Source organism: Ctenopharyngodon idella, chromosome 4 (genome assembly GCF_019924925.1).
Source record: "Ctenopharyngodon idella isolate HZGC_01 chromosome 4, HZGC01, whole genome shotgun sequence".
NCBI classification, from domain to species: domain Eukaryota; kingdom Metazoa; phylum Chordata; class Actinopteri; order Cypriniformes; family Xenocyprididae; genus Ctenopharyngodon; species Ctenopharyngodon idella.
Genome location: NC_067223.1, coordinates 4,275,097 through 4,296,000, shown reverse-complemented (window position 1 = coordinate 4,296,000; position 20,904 = coordinate 4,275,097). Strand labels below are relative to the sequence as shown.

The 20,904-nt window shown below is 37.1% G+C and overlaps 2 protein-coding genes across 8 annotated transcripts in view; both read right to left on the bottom strand.

Moving 5' to 3' along the window:
- ppp1r12a (protein phosphatase 1, regulatory subunit 12A) overlaps positions 1-20,904 on the bottom strand; it is an 82,859-nt gene that overhangs the window by 15,375 nt on the left and 46,580 nt on the right. For 2 of the 7 annotated variants that reach the window (XM_051891155.1, XM_051891152.1), the window contains exons 4-20: positions 18,142-18,301; positions 17,345-17,489; positions 17,163-17,237; positions 16,986-17,077; positions 15,094-15,254; positions 14,870-15,000; positions 11,221-11,442; positions 10,991-11,079; positions 10,569-10,685; positions 8,041-8,187; positions 7,165-7,284; positions 6,931-7,077; positions 6,463-6,553; positions 4,646-4,825; positions 4,370-4,535; positions 2,683-2,810; positions 1,443-1,505 (exon numbers count right to left, since the gene is read on the bottom strand). In XM_051891155.1, the coding sequence (XP_051747115.1) occupies positions 1,443-1,505; positions 2,683-2,810; positions 4,370-4,535; positions 4,646-4,825; positions 6,463-6,553; positions 6,931-7,077; positions 7,165-7,284; positions 8,041-8,187; positions 10,569-10,685; positions 10,991-11,079; positions 11,221-11,442; positions 14,870-15,000; positions 15,094-15,254; positions 16,986-17,077; positions 17,163-17,237; positions 17,345-17,489; positions 18,142-18,301 (2,234 nt within the window). Of the gene's footprint in view, positions 1-1,442; positions 1,506-2,682; positions 2,811-3,337; positions 4,102-4,369; positions 4,536-4,645; positions 4,826-6,462; positions 6,554-6,930; positions 7,078-7,164; positions 7,285-8,040; positions 8,188-10,568; positions 10,686-10,990; positions 11,080-11,220; positions 11,443-14,869; positions 15,001-15,093; positions 15,255-16,985; positions 17,078-17,162; positions 17,238-17,344; positions 17,490-18,141; positions 18,302-20,904 lie in introns of those variants that run through there. The other 5 variants (XM_051891153.1, XM_051891156.1, XM_051891157.1 and 2 more) reach the window with 5 other exon arrangements.
- LOC127510966 (fish-egg lectin-like) overlaps positions 1-20,904 on the bottom strand; it is a 736,337-nt gene that overhangs the window by 706,497 nt on the left and 8,936 nt on the right. The window lies entirely within an intron of this gene.

Below are 20,904 nucleotides of genomic sequence, written 5' to 3'. Positions count from 1 at the left end.
GAAGTCCACTATATGGAGAAAAATCCTGGAATGTTTTCCTCAAAAACCTTAATTTCTTTTCAACTGAAGAAAGAAAGACAAAAATCTTGGATGACACGGGGGTGAGTAAATTATCAGAACATTTGAATTCTGAAGTGAACTAATCCTTTTATGTGCAAAAGAACCAGTAGTAATGTCAACTGTGATCTTTAACCACAATTTTTTTCCAGAGTTCTCAAACCTTCTGAAAAGAAACGTTTCCAGTCGTATGTAATGAAAGGATAAAAACTTGACAGTATTCCATTCCAAACATAATCACAATTTTCTCTCATCTGTGCTTATTGTTGGCTGAAGGCTGGAAAATTTGGACTTAGATAATAGCTGTAGCTTAGTAGTCTGGGCTGTGAGAAGCTCTCAGGCAATGACCCGTGCAACTGTGCAGCCCACTTCCTGTAGCTGATTGCCCTGGAAGCATACTGCAGCACTTAGCTTTGTATAAGGGCTTCCTTTTCAACGCAGAAGAGCTCACTAAGAGGAAATGTGTGTTATTAAGCTAACAAAAAAACAGCTGTCTCATAAAGAACCCATAGACCCCATTAGATTTTCATTCATACTGCGGCCCTCTGAACACTTATCATTTGGAACAATCCAAGCAAGAACTGATCTTTAGCTGTATTAGGCAATATTTGTGCTATATTTAAACATGGATGAGATGCTGTGACAAGCACACTTGGGAAAGTGTTTTAATCGGAGGATGATTTAAGGTGTCGGCTAGTTTTTCTTCCTCTCCATACACACTAGTAGTTTCCTGTTCTTTTTCCACTAACCCAAAAGCCAACAACAAAGCTTTGACCTACTCTTTGTTTCTCTTCCTGACTCTAATAAATTGTCACTTTTAAATGACTCATTCCCAGTTTTCCACCCAACTGCGTGTGATCTGGTTTCAGGATGATGTTGGCACAGGATATGCAGGATATTTATCTTATCCTCGCTGGACTCACAATATCACCCCGGTCACACAACTAACAGCTCAAGTACACACTAAGCACGACTCATGTGACTAGCTACGTAGTTTCTCTTATCACTGGAAGTGTGATTTTCTGCAGCCTGGAATTGATTGCTGACTATTCCTGTAACAGGTGACAGCCTGCAGGCTGTGAATTGACTTTCATTTTTAAGAGGACTAATGCGGCTGGGACAATTCCAGGAAGTTGGAGAGGGAGGAGGGGGTCAGCAGTTAGCAGACACACAGTAATGTCAGTAAATTGTTTGTTTTGCCAAACATGAAGGAAAGTCAAACTGTTCTTTGACTATACAAGGTGAAAGACAGAGCTGGGGAGAGAAAGAACCTCAAAGTCCTTCAAAAACAGTCCAACACAATAAGCAGCTGAATAAGGAATTGAGCATTTGTCTAACTGATACATTTGTGTTGGCAGATGCATTGTGGGTGAGTTAATGTTCACCTGAGGCTCTCCTTTAGTGCTGCCGTCTGAGTCTGATGGCTGTTCTGGCTCGTTCTCGTCGCTCTGTAACACAAACACATTTCAAATTCCATTAACACTTTACAATAATGTTCCATTCATTAACTAACAATGAAAAATACTTTTATAAAAAAAGCATTTATAAATCAACATTTATAATACATAGTCAATAATTTGAACATTTACTAATACTTTATTAAAATACAACATTGTATCTGTTAATATTTTTTAAAGGACTTGAGCTAACATGAACTAACAATGAACAGATATATTTTTATTAAAGGGATAGTTCACCCAAAAATGAAAATTATCCCATGACTTACTCACCCTCAAGCCATTCTAGGTGTATATGACTATCTTCTTTCAGACGAATACAATCAGAGTAATATTAAAAAATATCCCATCTCTTCCAAGTTTTATAATGCTAGTGAATGGCACTCCTGATTTTAAAGTCCAAAAAAAGTGCATCCATCCATCATAAAAGTCACTCTTTTGGCCCAAGTCGATTTGCGTCTCCGTCTGTCGGAAGCTAGTTATTTTAGTTTATAAAGCTTTAAATATGGGTATTTTTCTAATAAAAACCCATCGCTTCGCTTCAGAAGACATTTATTAACCCCCTTGAGACGTGTGGATATCTTTTATGATGGATGGATGCACTTTATTGGACTTTAAAATCAGGAGCTCCATTCACTACCATTATAAAGTTTGGAAGAGCCAGGATATTTTTTTTATTTAACTCTGAATGTGTTTGTCTAAAAGATGATAGTCATATATACCTAAGATGGCTTGAGGGTGAGTAAATCATGAGAAAATTTAATTTTTGGGTGAACTATCCCTCTAACTAAAAGATTAATAAATACTGTAACAAATGTATTGCTCATTGTTAGTTAATGGATTAACTAATGCAAACTAATGGAACCTTATTGTAAAGTGTAATCCAGATTCCACTATATTCCAACTATAAAAGTAAACAGGGTCCAAAATTAACAGTTGCCAATCACATAAACGCTTTGGCGTGAACATAAAATTGAGTTAATGACCATCTGGCAGGTAAGTTCTTCTTCTGGCCAGCTGCAACTGACTAATCAGAATTAAGTATTCCAAAGAGTTGTGTAATAAAGTGATATATTTATATATTTACAACCATAACAGGCTTGTGGCTGGTGGCAAATAGTAAAGCTCTCATCATGCCCATATACAGTGAGATGTGTAAGAGTCTTACATCCTGGGTCCAGAAGGACACTCCAGTTGAGCGTCTTTTCTCTCGAGGTCTTCTGCGGTCGCGTATAGAGCGTGGCTGTGACTTGTCTTCACCGTCCTTATCATCCTCTCTTTCTTTTCTATCAGATTCTGGTCAGCAAACAGACATATGGTTGTTTATAAGTACAACTGAGCAATAATATGCATAAACCACTGGTGGAAACCCCCATTTCATTTATGGGAATGATAGTGCTCCAGGACTAAGCTAGAAATCCTGGCTGAGCTTAAAAATAAATCTCAAAAAATGAAACAAACAATAACTGTAATTCCAAAACACTACAATAAAATCTGTTTTATTATGAAGGTTAGTGTGTTTAAATGTAACTTATATAAGCTGGCGGAATATCAAATCAAATACACTACCGTTTAAAAGTTTAGGGTCAGTATGTTTTTTTTCTTTTTCTTTAAGAAATTAATGTGACTAAGACACTTATAATGTGACAAAAGATTAATATTCAAGTTAAAAAAAAAAAATACTAACACAACTGTTTTTAACTGTGATTATAAGAAATGTTCCTTAACCAAATCAGCATATTAGAATGACTCAGGGTATCTGCAGAGTTTTTAAAATAAAATCAATGTCCCTACAGAACAAAACAAAAAAATCTCAAAATAAATCCTGTATCTCAGATTCTTTTACTTAATTTAAACAGGCTAGGGCACACATTCAACAAGAACATAATACTGCTTATCAGCAAAAAGATGAGGGACCTAAAATATTCACCCTTATACAACACATTACAATATAAAAACTGTAAAATAAAGATTGTTATTTCATCAACAGTAGATCAAAAGCAATCGTTTGCCATGAATGTGCTGTAATTATTTATGGCAAACTGTTCTGAAACACGAGTCTTTGTCTTTGAACGCGCAGCGCTCACATTCATTTCATTAAATCATAGCCTTTTGAAGTTTAATAACCACATTAGGCGCAATTCCTGTTTTACCGTCCCCAAATTTAAGACCTCTTAAAATGATAATAAAGACTTTTGATACATCATTTAGGATATTTGAGATGTTTCTTGACCTTAAATTTGATAAAGCTGAATTTAAGACTTAGACTTTTTTTTAAGGACCTGCAGGGACCCTGATGATTTCTGAAGGATCATGTGACTCTGAAGACTGGAGGAATGGCTGCTGAACATTCAGCTTTGACATCACAAATTAAAATAGAAAACGGTTATTTTACACAGAAATAATATTTCACAGTGCTACTGTTTTTGTGTATTTTTGATCAAATAAATGCAGCTTGGGGAGAGACTTCTTTCAAAAACATAAAAAAAAAAAAAATCCTACCGAACGCAAGATTTTCAACAGCCTGATGCTTGGCTTAGTCAGTCTGCAGCCATACTAAAGGAAGTCCCTGTCTGTATGCCAGTTCCTGTAGCGTCACAAAACCATATCACTCATTTTCCTTCCTGTGCCATGTCACTCTACTCAGTGACCACACAGCTGTTGTTTTTTGACTGTGACAGTTTCATGACAATTAAGGGCATCTGTAGTGCTTGGAACAGTACATATAATTAACTTTCTAAGTAATGTCATGTCGCAATAAGTATTTAATTTTCCAACAACAGGTTTTTCATTATTGTTATGAATAAAATGTATACTTTTTTGGATGAAACAAGACCCGGATATTTGTGCTGTACCTCTCTCAGTGTCACGTGTGGAGCGGCTGTAGGTTGATGTGAGGCCGGTCAGGCTGTTTGGCCGGTTCAGAGAGGAGGTGCTGTAGAGAGAAGACGAACTGCTAGGAGTGGAGGAGGGCAGGGTGGAGGAGGCCGTGGTGGTCGAGGCCAAGGTGCTCCGGTACTTCTGCAGGACAAAAAAGGACACTCGTGTGACACGGAAGACACAAAAAAGCTAGTTAAAATTCCACAAACTGTCCTGTTCTCTGACCGGGAACAGGGAGGAGTTTTCCTCACCTCCTCAAAGCTGCGGTAGCGTGACCTATAGTCATCCTCCTTGGTCTCTGTCTCTTTCTTCTCTTCCTGTTTCTCCTTGTCCTGTTTTTCCTTCTCTTCTTTCTCATCTTCTCGAGACCGTGTGGGGCGACTGCGACCGATAGTCTTCTCCGCCTCCTGGAGATCAGTCAAGGTCACACCCTGAAAAAGAAAGTCAAAGGATTAAAATTATGTCATTCATTTCTGAGTCTGCTAAATGACCCCAATACTGTTGTCATTTTGTTGTAAGTGCAGATATATACAAACTTATTAGAACCAGGGAAAGGCACTACGATACGTGCTACTTTAAGAATATACATTATTAAATTATTTATATCAATAATAAATAGTATTTTATTAATATTAATAAAAACATATGAGCAGACAGAAGTGCATTTCCAGTTTAAAACAGCTTAATTTTGCTTATCCAATCACATTTAAAGGGGACATATCATGAAAATCTGACTTAGTGCTATGAACGGGTCCCCAGTGCCTCTACCAACCCAGAAAACATGAAAAAGGACAACCCAGGAACTTTGTTTTGGCAAGCCTTTCTCTGCAAGAATGTGAAAAAAAAAAAAACGAGCCACTCAGATTAGTGACGTAGGAAGGGGATCCTATTGTAATATTACCACCCCTTAATCTGCACGTTTCCACCAACAGCGCTGCCATTTTGTTTTCGCAAGCGACAATGGTGTACCAGTTCTAATCAGCCTTGCCGTCAATTTACGCTGGACTGCTTGACAAACGAGGGTCAATTCGACGCTGGATTCGCACAAAGGATTAACATGACGGCACATGCTAGTCAATGAGTTGAATCAACTCCACAGCAACTACATAAATTTATCCACTAACCATTCAGAAACGTCAAGTTGCATTCTAAAAGTTGTAACTCCTTCCTGAGTCTATCATCAGTGTCTGATTACAGTTTGAACAATGTAAGGCTGAACACCTGCTACTGACAATCATCATTTTGGCTGCGTGAGATTCTCCATCTTTGTTGTTGTTGAGCAACCGAAGTGTGAGCTGTTAAAGCTCCGCCCTCTTTTGGAAAGGGGGTCAGGGAGCAGCAGCTCATTTGCATTTAAAGGGACACACAAAAACGGCGTGTTTTTGCTCACACCCAAATAGGGGCAAATTTAACAAGCTATAATAAATGATCTGTGGGGTATTTTGAGCTGAAACTTCACGGACACATTCTGGGGACACCTGAGACTTATATTACACCTTGTGAAAAGGGGCATTATAGGTCCCCTTTAAGACATATTTCTCCTTTAGTTTTAGCTCAAGTGTTAAATATGAAGAATAATAATAATAATAATAATATGAAGCTGACTTATCATTTGTTATTAATAATAAAATTATATGTAGGTAAATTCCACATAAAAAAAAAAAGGACCTTTCACTTGTAAAGTATTTAATTCCCTGGACTATCCAAAAATAGGCATTACCACATGATTATGTAATATATCATTTAGTTTTTTTTTTTTTTTTTTAAAGCAGGTAATTATTATGTTTAACCACCAAATTTTTAGATCCCGTACTTTTAAAAAGGAAAAAAAAAAATCTATTTCCTCTCTAATGTAAACAGTTATTTCTCCCATAAATCCCTGCCACATCACAGAGCTCAAAACTTAATTCCAATAAGCATATCCTGGGCTTCAAAAGGTACCAACGCTGAAAATCTGAAGCAAGAACCATTCAAATCTTGCAACAAATCATTTGTAAAAAGCACTGTAGTTCTGTCTATTATTAGAGAGAGTTCCTGCAGAGGTGTTTAGATGAGAGTCTAGACTTGCCTGTGTGGACCTCCTGGACTGCCGTGCCTGTCTGGACCTGGCTTTCCTCTGAGACTCGGACTCTTCATCACGCACAGGGGTGAGGTATGATCTACAGATGCAACACAAAGAAACAAAATCCGACAGCTGAAGCAACATGCGCTTTTGTTGAGGCTCTTTAAGGCAGCTTTAATGAGAGTAAAAACAGGCTTCGGAGAATAAATAAGACCGTTCTTACATTATTAGGAACATGAACAGGAACATGCTACATTGTTTAAACTGAATTTAAATGTTGACATGTAGAATTTAAATAAAAGAACAAAAATATCTATTGAAGAAAATATGTATTGCTTCTTGGCATCTAAAATGGTAAAATACATATTACCTATCCCTTTAAGTTGAATAGGTACGAGTTTTGACTTTGAATCAACTTTTATGCTGCTAAAAAGGTGTGCAAAAACTCTCCATGATGTTGCAGTACATGTGTACCTGCGTCTCTCTCGTCCGTCAGAGCCCAGTACAGTTCCAGTAGTGGAGGTGGTAGTGGTGGTGGCTGCAGTGTTGATTGTGGGGATGACCGCAGCCGACTCCTTCTCTTTCTCTTTTTCCTTCTCCGCGCCCTCCTCTGACCAATACCTGTTATGCATCGACACATTTCACTATCAGAACCTACTCTGAGGGTTCAGTTCGTAAGTTAAGTTGAAGAGGTGTGTGTGCACGTACCTGGACACCAGGCTGCGGTGTCCTGTGGGTGAGGTAACAGAGGAGGTGGAGGTCGTCGTTGTGGAAGTGGCAGAAGAAGTGGAACTTAAAGCATCATCATGCCTCCTTCCAAAGGAGCCGCTACAGCAACAGGGGACAAAACATAAGGATAAGAGGAGAGAGAGATGGCTCAAAAGAAACACCACAAGAGAAAATAGAGTTCCCTCATTCTGAAAACCTGAGCAAGGTCCATAGTGTGCAAAACAAAATGCCAAACCAAACCAAACCAAACCAAACAAAAACACAAAAAGCAAAGCACAAAGTGAAAAAAAACAAAAAAAACAAAAAAAACAAAACATGGTTCATAATGCACAAATAAAAACTTATAAAATAAATAATTAGGACTGGGCAATATAAAAAAAACAAACAAACAAACAAAAAAAAAAACAATATTTTTTTAACTTGACAGTGTTCTATATTTACATTCAAACACTTTACTTTTTATTTGCATCTTTTTGCCTTTGCATTTTTATTCATCAGTTATATTAGGTAATATTTGTTTGAATATTTCTTAAAGAGTATCTACATTTTTTTTTTAACTCAAGGTATATTTTTGCTGTGCTATCAAAATTGATAATGAAATTTCACAGCTACTGGTACTGACCACTGAATAATAGTTCTCTCATCAACCTTGGCGAATACATTGTGAATTTTTATTATATTGTCCAGCACTATATTCAGTCCATTCTAATGTATAGTGTAAAACTATACACCCCATTGACAAATAAATGACCAGACAGTAAGAATGGCAAGAACCTACATGTGGGGAACACAAAGACAGATGGAGGACATGGAGTGTGTGTGTGCGCGTTTGCTGGGCGGTGCTCGGGCAGGTACCTGCGGTGAATGCTGTAAGACTGGTAGTAGGAGGAAGGCTGCTGCCAGGCTTTAGAGTTGTTAGGTTCCAGGCTGGAGGCAGAGGAGGATTTGGCAGGCAGGTCGCGAGAGCTAGACGTGCGGCCTAACGCTAGCGTGTGAGACGTACTGCCGTGTGGAAGTGGCGGGGTGAAAGAGGTGAGTTAGCAGGGAGCGGACAAACACACACACACACACACATACATAAACAGACAAAATGTTACACATATGTCTAAAGCACTGACTCGCTTGTGAGGGGAGGGCTTGGTTTCTTATAAAGTCATATTTTGGTATATAAATTATCAAATACCATCAATAACTTCAATGGACATAAAAATGGAAACCTACTTGTTATCTAGAAACCATTAGCATGCTTTAAAAAAATAAAATAAAGATCAAACACTCCAGCATGCTTTTTTTTTTGTCATCAGAGTCTGAAACCAAACCAGGCAGCACAAGTGCAGTCATGCAAATTCAACGTTACACAATGACGCATAAGCATCATTTGGATGGTTTAGGGTGCTTTCATCTTTTAGACCAGGGTTTTCAAACAAAAATGTACTAAAATGTATTTTTGTGTCAAAGTTTCAAAGGCTGTTAACTGAAATTATTAATAATATCTATCTATCTATCTATCTATCTATAAATAGTATTCCAATAATTTAAGACACATTTAACTATATTTAAGTTTTGGTTTCTAAAGACTGATCGAAAATCATGAGCTTATTCATTAATCTTTTTTTGTTCTATCTACAGCTCTCGTTTGTAATGGTAATAAATAAAAATCACCTTAAATAAAATAAATAAAACAACTTTAAAGAGCTGTTTTGTATTTTGAATATATTTTAAAATGTAATTTATTCCTGAGATGGCAAAGCTGAATTTTCAGCATCATTACTCAAGTCTTCGGTGTCACATGATCCTTCAGAAATCATTGTGCTGCATGCTGCTCAAGATAAACTTCTGATTATTTTCAATGTAGAAAAAAGTGGTGCTGCTTAATATTTAAGTGGGAATCTTTTTTTTTTTTTTTAGGAATCTGTGATGAATAGAAAGTAAAGAAACAATATTTATTTAAACTATTTTTTGTAACAACGTAAGAGTTTTCACTATCATTTTTGATCAATTTAATGCATCCTTACTGGACAAAAATATGAATTTCTTTATAAAAAAAAAAAAAAAAAAAAAAAAACATCTTGCTGATTTTTTTTTTTTTATTACTGATATAGTAGTGTAAATAGACACGTTTTATTATTAATTATTTTTTTTATCAATATTATCAAATATTCTATATAATGTGTCAAAATGTGCCTATACATGAAAATATATAGCTAAATATACTGCTGCCTTTATATTTTAAGAATTTATATTTCTATACATTCCTTGAAATGGGATTGTCATGTTTGTGAGACCTTGCCATTAAAGGGTTAGTTCACCCAAAAATGAAATTTATCATTAATTACTCACCCTCATGTCATTCCACAACCTTAAGACCTTCGTTCATCTTCTGAACACAAAGATATTTTTGATGAAATCCAAGAGGTATTTGAACACCAAGAGAAAGTAACGTAATTACCAATTTCAAGGCCCAGAAAGGTATTAAAGACACCATTAAAACAGTCAACGTGACTGCAGTGGTTCAACCTTAATTTTATGAAGCGACGAGAATACTTTTTGTGCGCAAAAATAAAACACAGTGCTTCTGTTTTCACTACTGAGCCGGCGTTCGGACGTAAACAGGGAAGCGCCTCACTGTGCCTACTATGTCAACTGCGTAGGAGAATGACAGGGGAGAGACGAAATTGTTGAATAAAGTTATTTTTGTTTTGTTTTTGCGCACAAAAAGTATTCTAGTCGCTTCATAACATTAAAGGAAGAACCACTGTAGTCACATTGACTATTCTGACGATGTCTTTACTACTTTTCTGGACCTTGAATGTGGTAATTACTTTGCTTTCTATGGGAGATAAAAAAAAACCTCTTGGATTTCATCAAAGATGTCTTAATTTGTGTTCCGAAGATGAACAAAGGTCTCGCGGGGTTTGGAACGACACGAGGCTGAGTAATTAATGACAGAATTTTCATTTTTGGGTGAACTAACCCTTAAAAAAGTTTGAAAACCTCTGTTTTAGACAGGCACATGCATGCTAGGAAGATGATTTTCATGCTCAAAAGACTATCTAAAAGAATGTACGATGACAGCGAGCCGAGATTAACCCACTTCTGCAGTTCTACTGAAGTTAGCTGTTGTTAGTTATGTTTCTAAACTGCCGTACACCGGTTTATGAGATGGTTATATTAAGATGGTTAGAATCTCAGTCAAAGTTTCATACACAAACGCAAGCCGATAGCAGCTGCTATAAATGTTAAATGCTTGACAGCAAAATAAAGGTGCAAGAAGCATCTCAGATAGCAGCAGCAGGAAGAAGCGATCAGCTTTTCGCCCATCTCTTTGAAAGTCTCAGTCACTAGCCAATAAAATGAATATAGTTACTAGAATAAAAGCTAACCTGCGCTGATAGCTGGAGGTTCTGTTTTGTGAGGCTGTTCCGTCGCTGTTTTTCAGGTCTTCTTCCCAGCGTCTCCTGACGTATGAGCCACTACGTACCAGACTAGCAGCCGAATCCCTGAGAACCACAAGCTATAAATTGTACCTCCGATTCCAGAGAACCACTCTTGAAAAATCTATTATACTACTAGACTAACTCACTTCTATCAAAACATTGTGCAAAATAGAAAAGATACTTCAGAGTATACTGGACACCATCTAACCGACATCATTTATATTCTTCTCTATTACAACATGAACATGCTGCATAAGCCACAAAACACATGCTACAATTGAGCTTGTGCTTCACACTGCAACACAACATGGAGCAGCGGGAGGTGCTCTCAAAAATGCACTAAACAGCAAGTGTCCTTTCTTTATTACCTGTTTTCCTTTTCGTCAATGTCCGATGTGCTAACATGTCTCCTTGGGATGGTTGGAGCAACATACGCCAGGCGTGTCTTCTCCTTTTCCTGTGCACATAAATGAAGAGGTTCAAGGCTCAAGAATCTCTATAAAATGAACTCAAGAATCATATGCAAACAGCTCCAACCTTCCAACTAAAAACAGGATTATTTTACAAAAAATTTAAACTGGACTAAATTCTGGTAGACCTTTTCCTTGTCCTTATTGTCCAGTGAGGATGACAGGCGAGGAGAAGAGGCCGAGCGCATCACCCCGGCCGTGTCCTTCTCTTTTTGTGCCTCTTTAGTTGTGCTGATTTCTGCCAGTGCTCCGTAACTGCCGGTTTTCCGCAGGCCCAGACGCCATGATGCAGGAGACTCATCCTTCCTCTCCTCCTCTTTAGGAGACACCTTTCCTGCAGGTGTGCTCACCTGAAGAGGAGAAAGAACAAATAAAGAAGGGACAGGGGTTGAAAACCAAAGTTAGTTCGTTTTGGGAGTGCCTCGAGTCGTTTTATGCAATTTCCAATTATGGAATATCAACATTTGAGAAGCCCAAATTCCAACTTTATAATATTTTAAATCACAGGAATATCTAGAGCACACACTTGTGCAGATGTGGCATTTACTAGCACACACTGTAAATCAACATTATGGGTTGTCCATGTGTGCGGGTGAGAGAACAGAGAACTCGGATCAGCTTGACAGGTCAAAGCAGGGCATACATATGGGAGAAGTGGACAGCAGGGCTGGGCAACTTTGATATTTTCACATTTTTAACACTTTTAAATAGAGTGCAACAGTGCCCACCCACTTTTTCAGTAGCGTTGGTTCCGGAAGTATTGTTTCCATTCACTTCTCCCATAGGGATTTCAAAAAAGTCTTTGTTAAAGCGTTTTAAGTCATGAACCAAGCCAACATGCTATGAGGTGAATTATAACACTACAAACTTTGATTTGAAGCAAAAAAGTATTTGAAAATCGGACAAAACTATAAAGGTACAAGACTTAATGCGTTTTGCTTGTTTCGACTCTCTGATTGGTGGAATTTTCTGTACAGCATCATGGGTAATGTAGTTTTTCCACCATGAATTCCGTTGTTAAACACATTATTATTTTAAAACTAAGTTGAAATAATGCAAGCTTCAACAGAAGTAAATACCATTGATTAACAACTTCATAGTTCGCAGTAAGGCTGTCTTTAAAGGTTTATAAGTTATCATTAAAAAAATATTTTCCTATGAAGAAAATTAATGGACTTTTTACTTCCGGAACCTGACTGTTGCACTTTATATAGTTTAATATGTATGTATGTGCTCTGAAATGGACATCTCAGCTTTAAGAAAATGTAAAAGAAGGCCAAAAAAAAGAAGAAGAAGAAGAAGAAAAAAAAAGAGCTTTGCTAACAATGCCGCTTAATGTTAAATTGCAAACAAAATAATATATAGTATATTGTAAATATTCTACAAATAATAAAATACAAATATTTTAATAAAAATAAAGAAAATTTGCAATAATAAATATAAATATTAAAAGGGTAAATACAATTTATGTTGTGTTAAAAAAAAAATGTTATTTTAATATTTTATAAATAAAACTAATAAATACATTTTTTTTTTAATAACTTTTTAGAAATTAATAACTGTTTTATAGACAAACAAAAACAAATAAAAACAAACACCCAGCCCTAGTGCTCTGATGCCTATAAAATTCAAGGGAAACACGTGGGGGCCATTTTTGAACGGGTTTGTGGATTTCACTGCCTTCAGAAATGCAAACTTGAATTACAATTGTTTACTAGGCCTTAAGATGATGGGAATGCTAAATAATATTATAAAAACAACAAAGATGACAAAACCAAACATGCCCAATTTCAATCAATATGTTAGTTTTTGCTAACTCATCAGCATCCTGGTGACCTGTTAGGGTTTAGAGTCAATAATAAATGAATTCGCCCTTATCAAAGTAGTTTATTGTACACACAACACTGATGTCACCCCGTCATATTTAGTCCACCACATTCAAGTATAAAACTACCACACAGATGATTTTCGACAGCACGTCATCATCACAGCCGCGAATGACAGCGACAACACCATGCAGTGAGCCAGTGACAGGAAGAGGATATGGTCTTGGATTAGGCAGTTATCTGATTGGTTAGGGACGTGGTCATTTGGGGAACATAAAGGGCAGGAGGGAAGAGGGGGCGGGAATCACAACGCTGAACACACCGAGGCCTCACCATCGCTTTTTTGGGCACAAGTGAAATGCCAGTTTTGCGCAAGCCTTGACGCCACAACGCAGGACAGCCTGGCTCCCCCCCAGGCACAAGGGCAGTAATGTTATCAGACTAAAGCCATCCAAGACAACAGCAATGAGTAGAGAGAAAAAAAACAGATGATTGTGAAGAAAAAGCAAGAAAAAGGAAGAAAGATAGAACCCTTGAATGAAATAAATCAAGCAGCAGCAGCAGCAAATGAAAACAGATACTTCATGATGCACGAGTGACAGAGAGAAAGGGACAGCAAAGAAAGAGGAAATATATGAAAGCCCAGTCACAGCATGTAATGTGTTTAGCTGGCAAACTTGAGTTTAAGATGCAATTAAAAAGCAGAATTTTACTGCAATGTTCGTCTTAGAGAATAATAAACAAAAATGAACATGATACATAAAAATAAACAAACATTAACAATAAACAAAGAATAATAACTTGCATTATACTGGCCCATTATGTTTGACGAATAGCAATCAATGTGTTTTGTGCATTTGATTTCTGGGCCAGAAATGTATCTTGTGTTGCACAGCAGCTGCAGCCACTTTATTTAATTTTATTTTAGGCTAAAATGAAGCTATTTAATTTTATATTTAACATTTAATAAAGATGGATTGCTATTCATTTTTATTTATTATAACTTCTGCTTCACATCAAAAGCAGCTTCTGATGGCATAAAAACAAGAAATTTCTTCCTTACCGTTAAAATACCTTCTCAAAACTCCTAAGTCTTATAAACAAAGATTATGATGCGGCATGTTTGTTTGTGGGTAGGTTATGTAGTAACAGTCGGTTACAATACAGTTTAGCTCTCACATTGGTAGTATCATGCTGTACCAGTTGAGCTACAGGAAGACAAAACCACAGGAACACGGGCGTCTCCTTGGAAATTCAATTCTTTGAATTCACTGTATATACCGTTTGTGATGAAACTGAACATTCAAAAGTCAATCTACTTTCAAAATCCAACTAGCATTAAAAAAAGCCAAGTTCAAATTATTTAAAAAGTTATACAAATTTATTCAAATAAATACTTATTCAAACTATATTAATTTTAAAAATATTCAAAGCCTAAACAATAACCAAATTTAATGACATTAAATTCTGTTTACATTGAAATCAAATCGGTTCTGAATAATAGCATTTTTTAAACAACAAACTTGATGAAAGCCTGACATTGATGAAATTCCCATACAGTCCAGCAGAGGGCAGCAAGTACATGTTAAAGAAGTGTGGAGGACATTTTCTCTCCTCTCAAGTGCACAGTACTAGCATTCACTGCACACTAATATGCTTAAAAACCACGTACAGCAGCTGATTTTTTAGAATTTAGTGACAATGCTACGTTGAAGCCACATAACGTATGTGTAACTCCTCTATCGGTTCATCTTGAAACAGCCAATAACATTCATTCTGAAAAGTTGCAAATGCAACTTTCTTGCTTACAGACATATGCTCAAATACATGCTATGCATGAAGAATGAATGATATTTCCAAGGAGAAGTCTTGCTGAAAGATGTAGAAACATGAAAGACAGAGACTTGGTGGAGGGAATGGTGGACGGCACATTCAAGGGGAGATAATGTACCTTTTTGGTAGGTGAGGTTGGGGTGGTCACCTGGTTGCTTGGGGTAGTTGGCGACGTGACGGTGATACTAGTAGGTACAGGTGCAGGTGTGCTGTTGGAAATGCTTGACGGAATAGAAGGCTTGGTCTTATCTGGAAAAAAAAGAGTACGTAAATAATTGTCACAAATTTACCACAAAGCTAGCTGGGGAAGCGTATATGGTGGTCACTGTATCGAACAGTTACCTGCTTCGTTCTCAGACTCTGAGTCTTCCTCCTCCTCTTCCTCACTAGAGCAGCTAGACTCGTCCTTCTTCCCCTCTCCCTCTTCTTCATCCACCTTCTCTGGCTCCAGAGTCTCAATTCTCGGGGCAGTCTTCTCTGGCTCCAGTAGAACTGTTTCTTTACTAAAGCACAGATGAATTCAACGGTTAAGCACCCTTTACATCAAACTCCTCACGCACAAAGCTTTCACTTTTAAGGCCTATTCACACTAAAGCCTTGAATTTAAATGCGTACGCTTAGGAATGTGTACAATGCGTGTGACAAATTTCATCATTAGCATAGTACACACGCAGACGGATTTGTCACACATGCACCTTGAATTTTTTTGCACTAATCAGTTGGCAACACTGGCCTGGACCACTGTTTGACAGTCGGAAGAGGCGGAACAACAAACTACTGAAAATCGCAACAAGTAACGTAGTGACGAGTGCTTGTGTGAGGGCATTAAGTTTGTTTGTTTATTAAGTTTTTAATGCCATGTTAGCATCAGGACTAACTATTTACATAGCAAACACAAGCTCAATATCACAATCCATAAAATTTAAATGATTTTCTGAGGGCAATAAGAGAGTTTTAAACAGTTTAAAAGAGTACACAGTACACATGTATTTTTATCAGTTGTAACTTCTGGAGAGAAATAACACAGACACTGGACAAAGATGAAACTTTCAAATATTATTTGTCATCTGCTTGTTTTTCTATCAAATGAAGTATATACTTTGAAAGGCTATGCATTCAGCTGCGTGCCGTAAATATTCCTGATTCTGGATCAGCTAGGCTGATTTTTTTTGTTTAAAGAGTTGATTCAGTCGACTAAACTTTTTCATTAGGTTTTGGGGTAAAAATATTCTGGGATACAAACGGTTAGCGAATATTTTCTATATATGTCATTTAGGCTACATCCACACGAAGCCAGAGCTCTCCCTATCCGATCTTTTTTTTTTTTCCTTGTCTCAAGAAATATCTGCGTACACACAAAACCACTGAAACTGACTCAAAACGATGTAGTATACATGCCAGATCAGTATGGGGCGCTGTAATTCTGCCACAGAGATACACTAAAAATGGAGAATAAGACTTGGAGCATGTGCATAAAGCTTGCGCGCTGTATACAAACTTTAGTAAAGCTTAGAAATGAAGCTTTATTTTAGTAAAGCTAATAGGCTCAGTAGCTTCTGCAGCACGAACACAAGCATGTAGTCCGCTATTGTTGTTGTTGTTGCTGTTTTGTGCTGTTAGCGGTGTCTGACTAGGGTCGAGACGTGGGGTGATGACATCTTTTCACAAAATATATGGATTGGCTGTACACACAAAAATGCAAGGGCGTCGTTTTCAGATTTATCCACTCTGAAACCTGGTTTCAAAAAAATAGCGGTTTCACCTTCTGAAAACGCCAGATCCGTCTGGACGAAACGCCTATACGATACAAAATTTTTGCGTATACAACTAAACTCGTCTCCGTGTGGACGGGTCCTTAGGCTGTTTTCACATCTTATTCACTCACTAGGTCCAAACTGAAATGTGTAGCTATGAAAATTGTGTTAATTAGTGTAATGAGCATGAGCATGTGCGTGCAAAGATGCAAATTATATGTCCTCAATAGTGGTTTTGCCATTTAAAATTGATTGAGTTTATACTACCAGACCTGAACCCCAGACCACTTGCGCATCTGAGTTTGGAAAAACCGCTATCATATCAACCAACCAATGATGAAAAACCAATGATGTGTCCACACCAAAAGCTCTAGTGTGAAAGCGCCCCAAGTCGACATTTATAATAAGGTCAAGACATTGGGCAAACAGTATATCAATCACATCATGGTGGTTTCTCTCCAGTGAGCAGGAGCCATTTACCTCTTCAGTTGTTTCACAGATTGATTATTGTCCCCAGTAGTTGTAGTTTCTATTAAAGGAGACTTCTTAACATCCTTCTTTTCACTCAGAAGCTAAAAACAAACAGAACACGTCAGCTTAAGGCTACAGAACAAAGCCGAATTATGTTTACGAATTATGCCAAAAGTGTGAAATTACCAGATTCTGTTTCTTTTGCAGCTCTTCTAAATATCCCAAGATATCTTCATCAGCTACGTCAAATGCCGTCTGACCCTGAGAACCAAAATGCAATTCGAATTAGAGACATTTTAATTGTAGTTCAGATTCTGAAGAAGACTACACAGAAGCTAATAGCACAGACAGAACCATAAAACCCATACCACTTTATTGATGATGTCCATATCACACAAATGTTCTACTAGTATCCGGCAGGCCTCTTCTTTGCCCCAGTGTGCAGCAGCGTGGAGCGGAGTCCAGCCATCGTAGTCTTTAATATTTACATCATACCCTGCTTGGATTAAAAGCCTGCAAACAGAGCGACAGAAATAACATGATGAGATTAGACAAATCTGGGTTTCTTGGATTTTGGTGCCGCAATCTAAGCTTGGCCTCATTTTCCAAAGGCCTGGGATATTGTGTAGACCAATGGGCTCATTTTTCCATTGCCTAGAAGGCATGTTATGCATGCCAACATTTAGTTGTCAACACATAAAAATACACATTAGATGTGAAGTTTTCTGAGATTCCACACACCAAAACAAAACAGTCTATCCAGTTACAATCCCGTTGTTTTGGTGCAGCGGCAGATGGAGCAGTTGTCACAGTCATTCAACTCTGACATCGAAAGGCTGAAAGCACCATAAACAGAGACACTGCCTAACTCCTGCCACACATCTTGAACAGTGTTTGTTCAACAGCTCATGATAATCTACTGTAATGGAGACAGATAAACAGGTTACATACTGTCGCGTCTTGTGTACAAGAACCAAGAAAAGTTGAAAGGTGAAATATGGGATAGACCAAGTAAAGCCTCTACACCTGCAGTACCAAAGTTTCATTTGTTTCTACCTTCACTAGCTACTAAATCTCACTTATTGGCAAAAGAATAAAGACAAATATTATCACAGATTTCCTGAATCCTTTGTGGATGGCAAAATGGCAAAATCTTTCTACTTACTTTAAAACCTCAGTGTATCCCTTGGCTGCAGCGACATGTAGTGCGGTCCCCCCAGACTTGGCGTGCCGGACGTCGTTGATCTGGCCGCTGTTAAGCCACTGTCGCGCATCCCTTAGCATGATCCGCTCCTCCTCTTTCCTGGCCGCCTCGATATCCACGCCTGAAGCAAGATGGAGGGAGGGGCAGATCCTTAGGATTAGTACATATACTTGACCTGGCTAAACTGCAGGATATCCAAAGCCAATCATTCAAAAAGCAAAATATAGGATACTTCAACATGGTTAATTATTTTGTGATGTGTTAATCATGCTGAATAGCTCATGTTTAACTGCAGTTAACAACCAAAGGGGTCACTATGTTGACTACAGTGCAGCAAGATAAACAGTACAGGAATGACTGGTGTGTCTATAATAGTGACAAAGGTTATGTTTGTGAAGAAAAAAAGTGTCTATTAATACAATATCAAGTAAAAAATACCTATAAAATAAAATAGCTTCTTTGACTACTATCTGATTGACAGTACAAAATAATTTTATTTAATGATTTTAACAAACTAAACCCTAGAATGTGAACTATTTAAATTGCTTTAATTGTTTCTAAAACACAACATGTAAACTACTTCATATTGGAGGACTGCCAAATAGGGCACTGTACCTTTAGTCTATATACCCTCACATTCACTCAGGCATGTAGAGACCTGAACAGCATTATCCTAAAACCGGAAACAACAATAGAAACTTCAAAGTATATAACTTTGAAGTAAGCGACCATTAATCATGCCTCAAAATGCTTAGCAACATCTCCACTGAGTACCAAAACAAGGTCAAAGCTTTATATATAGAAAGATAACTGACTGCTACTTGACCTTCCATTTTTGTCAGAATAATGAACGTAAAAGGAGGCATCTCAGATTACAAATGAGGAGCATGCCATGTCCCTTATATGGCTACAGGACCAAGTGAATGTCCGGCAGGTGCGGCTGCTGGGGGAAGTGAACTGTGAGGTGATTGAAGAGACAGATTTTGATCAGTTTAGCTGAAGAGATGGGGCCAAAATTTGACAAGAAAGCTGGAAGTAAGCCAGCGGCATGAAAAAGACAGATCTACAGGACAGAAATCTGTAGGAATTCCTGTGCAAATTTCCGATCGTGGGAAGAAATTACGAGTATTAAGAACATGCCTTCATCAAGTGAAGCCTGAATATCATAGGCTTTTCTGGTGTAAATAGGTGATGTCTAGACAGTAATTTTCAAACTCTTGAGAGATTTGTATTTGCTGCCAAGTTAAGAGGTTGGTAATAGGGGTACAGCGGGTCTCCAAATACAAGTACAGTTTCTTCAAAATCAAACGCTTAAAATTCATTTACAAGTAGTATTAACATTTTTTTTGTGTCCATATAGTTTAATTAAATTTAAAAGGGTAAAAATTGCTAAATAAATTAGCAAATTACTTGCATAGATTCTCTTTTTTGAGGACCAAGTCTAAAATTTCTGGTTTTAATAAATTGAACGAATATTTGGGGATTGATTGCAAAATGTCAATGTGGTGTAACCGTAAAAACTTAGTACCAAATAATTGATCTTGTTTAAAAAAGGTGAAATTCTCAATAAAACACCATATCAGCTAGTTTGGCATAATCTTACATTAGAACAATTTAATAGTAAATAAAAATAAATTTAACACCATTGTTCTGAATATTATAAATAATTTGGGGAATCATAGGAGTGAAGTCAAATTCCTGAAGTGTCAAGGTGGTGTAACCACCATTCAAGGAGCCATTTTGTTAATATTGTGCAAGAAAACCATGTGACAGGAAATTATATCACAGAGAAAGACCCCTGGTGACACTAACTGCTGCATGCAAAGGTTAGTAACTGTCTTTAAAATATGAGATAATTTGACATTTTTAGGGTATGGTCAGGTATTCTTAGATATTCATGTCAAATGGTATGACCCCATGAATACATTGATAATTCATCATTATTATAAAAATGTGTATTAACTTTAAAAATTACATTTGAAATATTTCCACCAAGGCCATGTGCTTACATAAGTGTCCATGATAATACCTGTCAAATTTGATTTTAAATTGAAATGTCAAATGGTGTAACCAGTTACACCGTTTGACTTCTATTACAAGCCTTTCTGTTAGGGGCAAATTTAGTCAAAATCACTAGTTTATGGTGCTGATTAATGATGTAATATAAACGAACCTACTATTTGGAACTATTTTCAAATTTTTTAATGTTTTATTTTTTTGAGAAAGTGGTGCTTTTTCCACAACTTTATTATTAAAGCTCTGTAAGTCAGTAAAATAAAATATAATTATGTTGCACAACATTAATGTTTAGAACATTAATGTTTAACATTGAAATGTTTAGCTTCAATGCATATTTCTATTCCATTCACTTAAAAATGTAAGCAACATAAAATCATGGAGTGATTGCTAATGAGAGACAAGCGCGACAAACGTATCGAGAGCAGCGGAGCTTTTATTATGCCGCAGTCGCTGCTTCTGCTTCTTCAAGTCAAGCGTATGTGGGGTAAAGCAGCTCTGTTTTATCATATTTATGTTTTATCATATTTATCATATGTTGAAATTTGTTATGATGCTACACTGTGCGTTCGCTCGGCAGCTGCTATGAGACACTTGTTGCACACTAAGCTAGATCCATATTAGGCATGGTAAAACGTACTTGCAGTAAATCAAGAAAACAAGATTTAAACAATAAGACTAAACGTGTTTAAACATGATTAGTTTTCT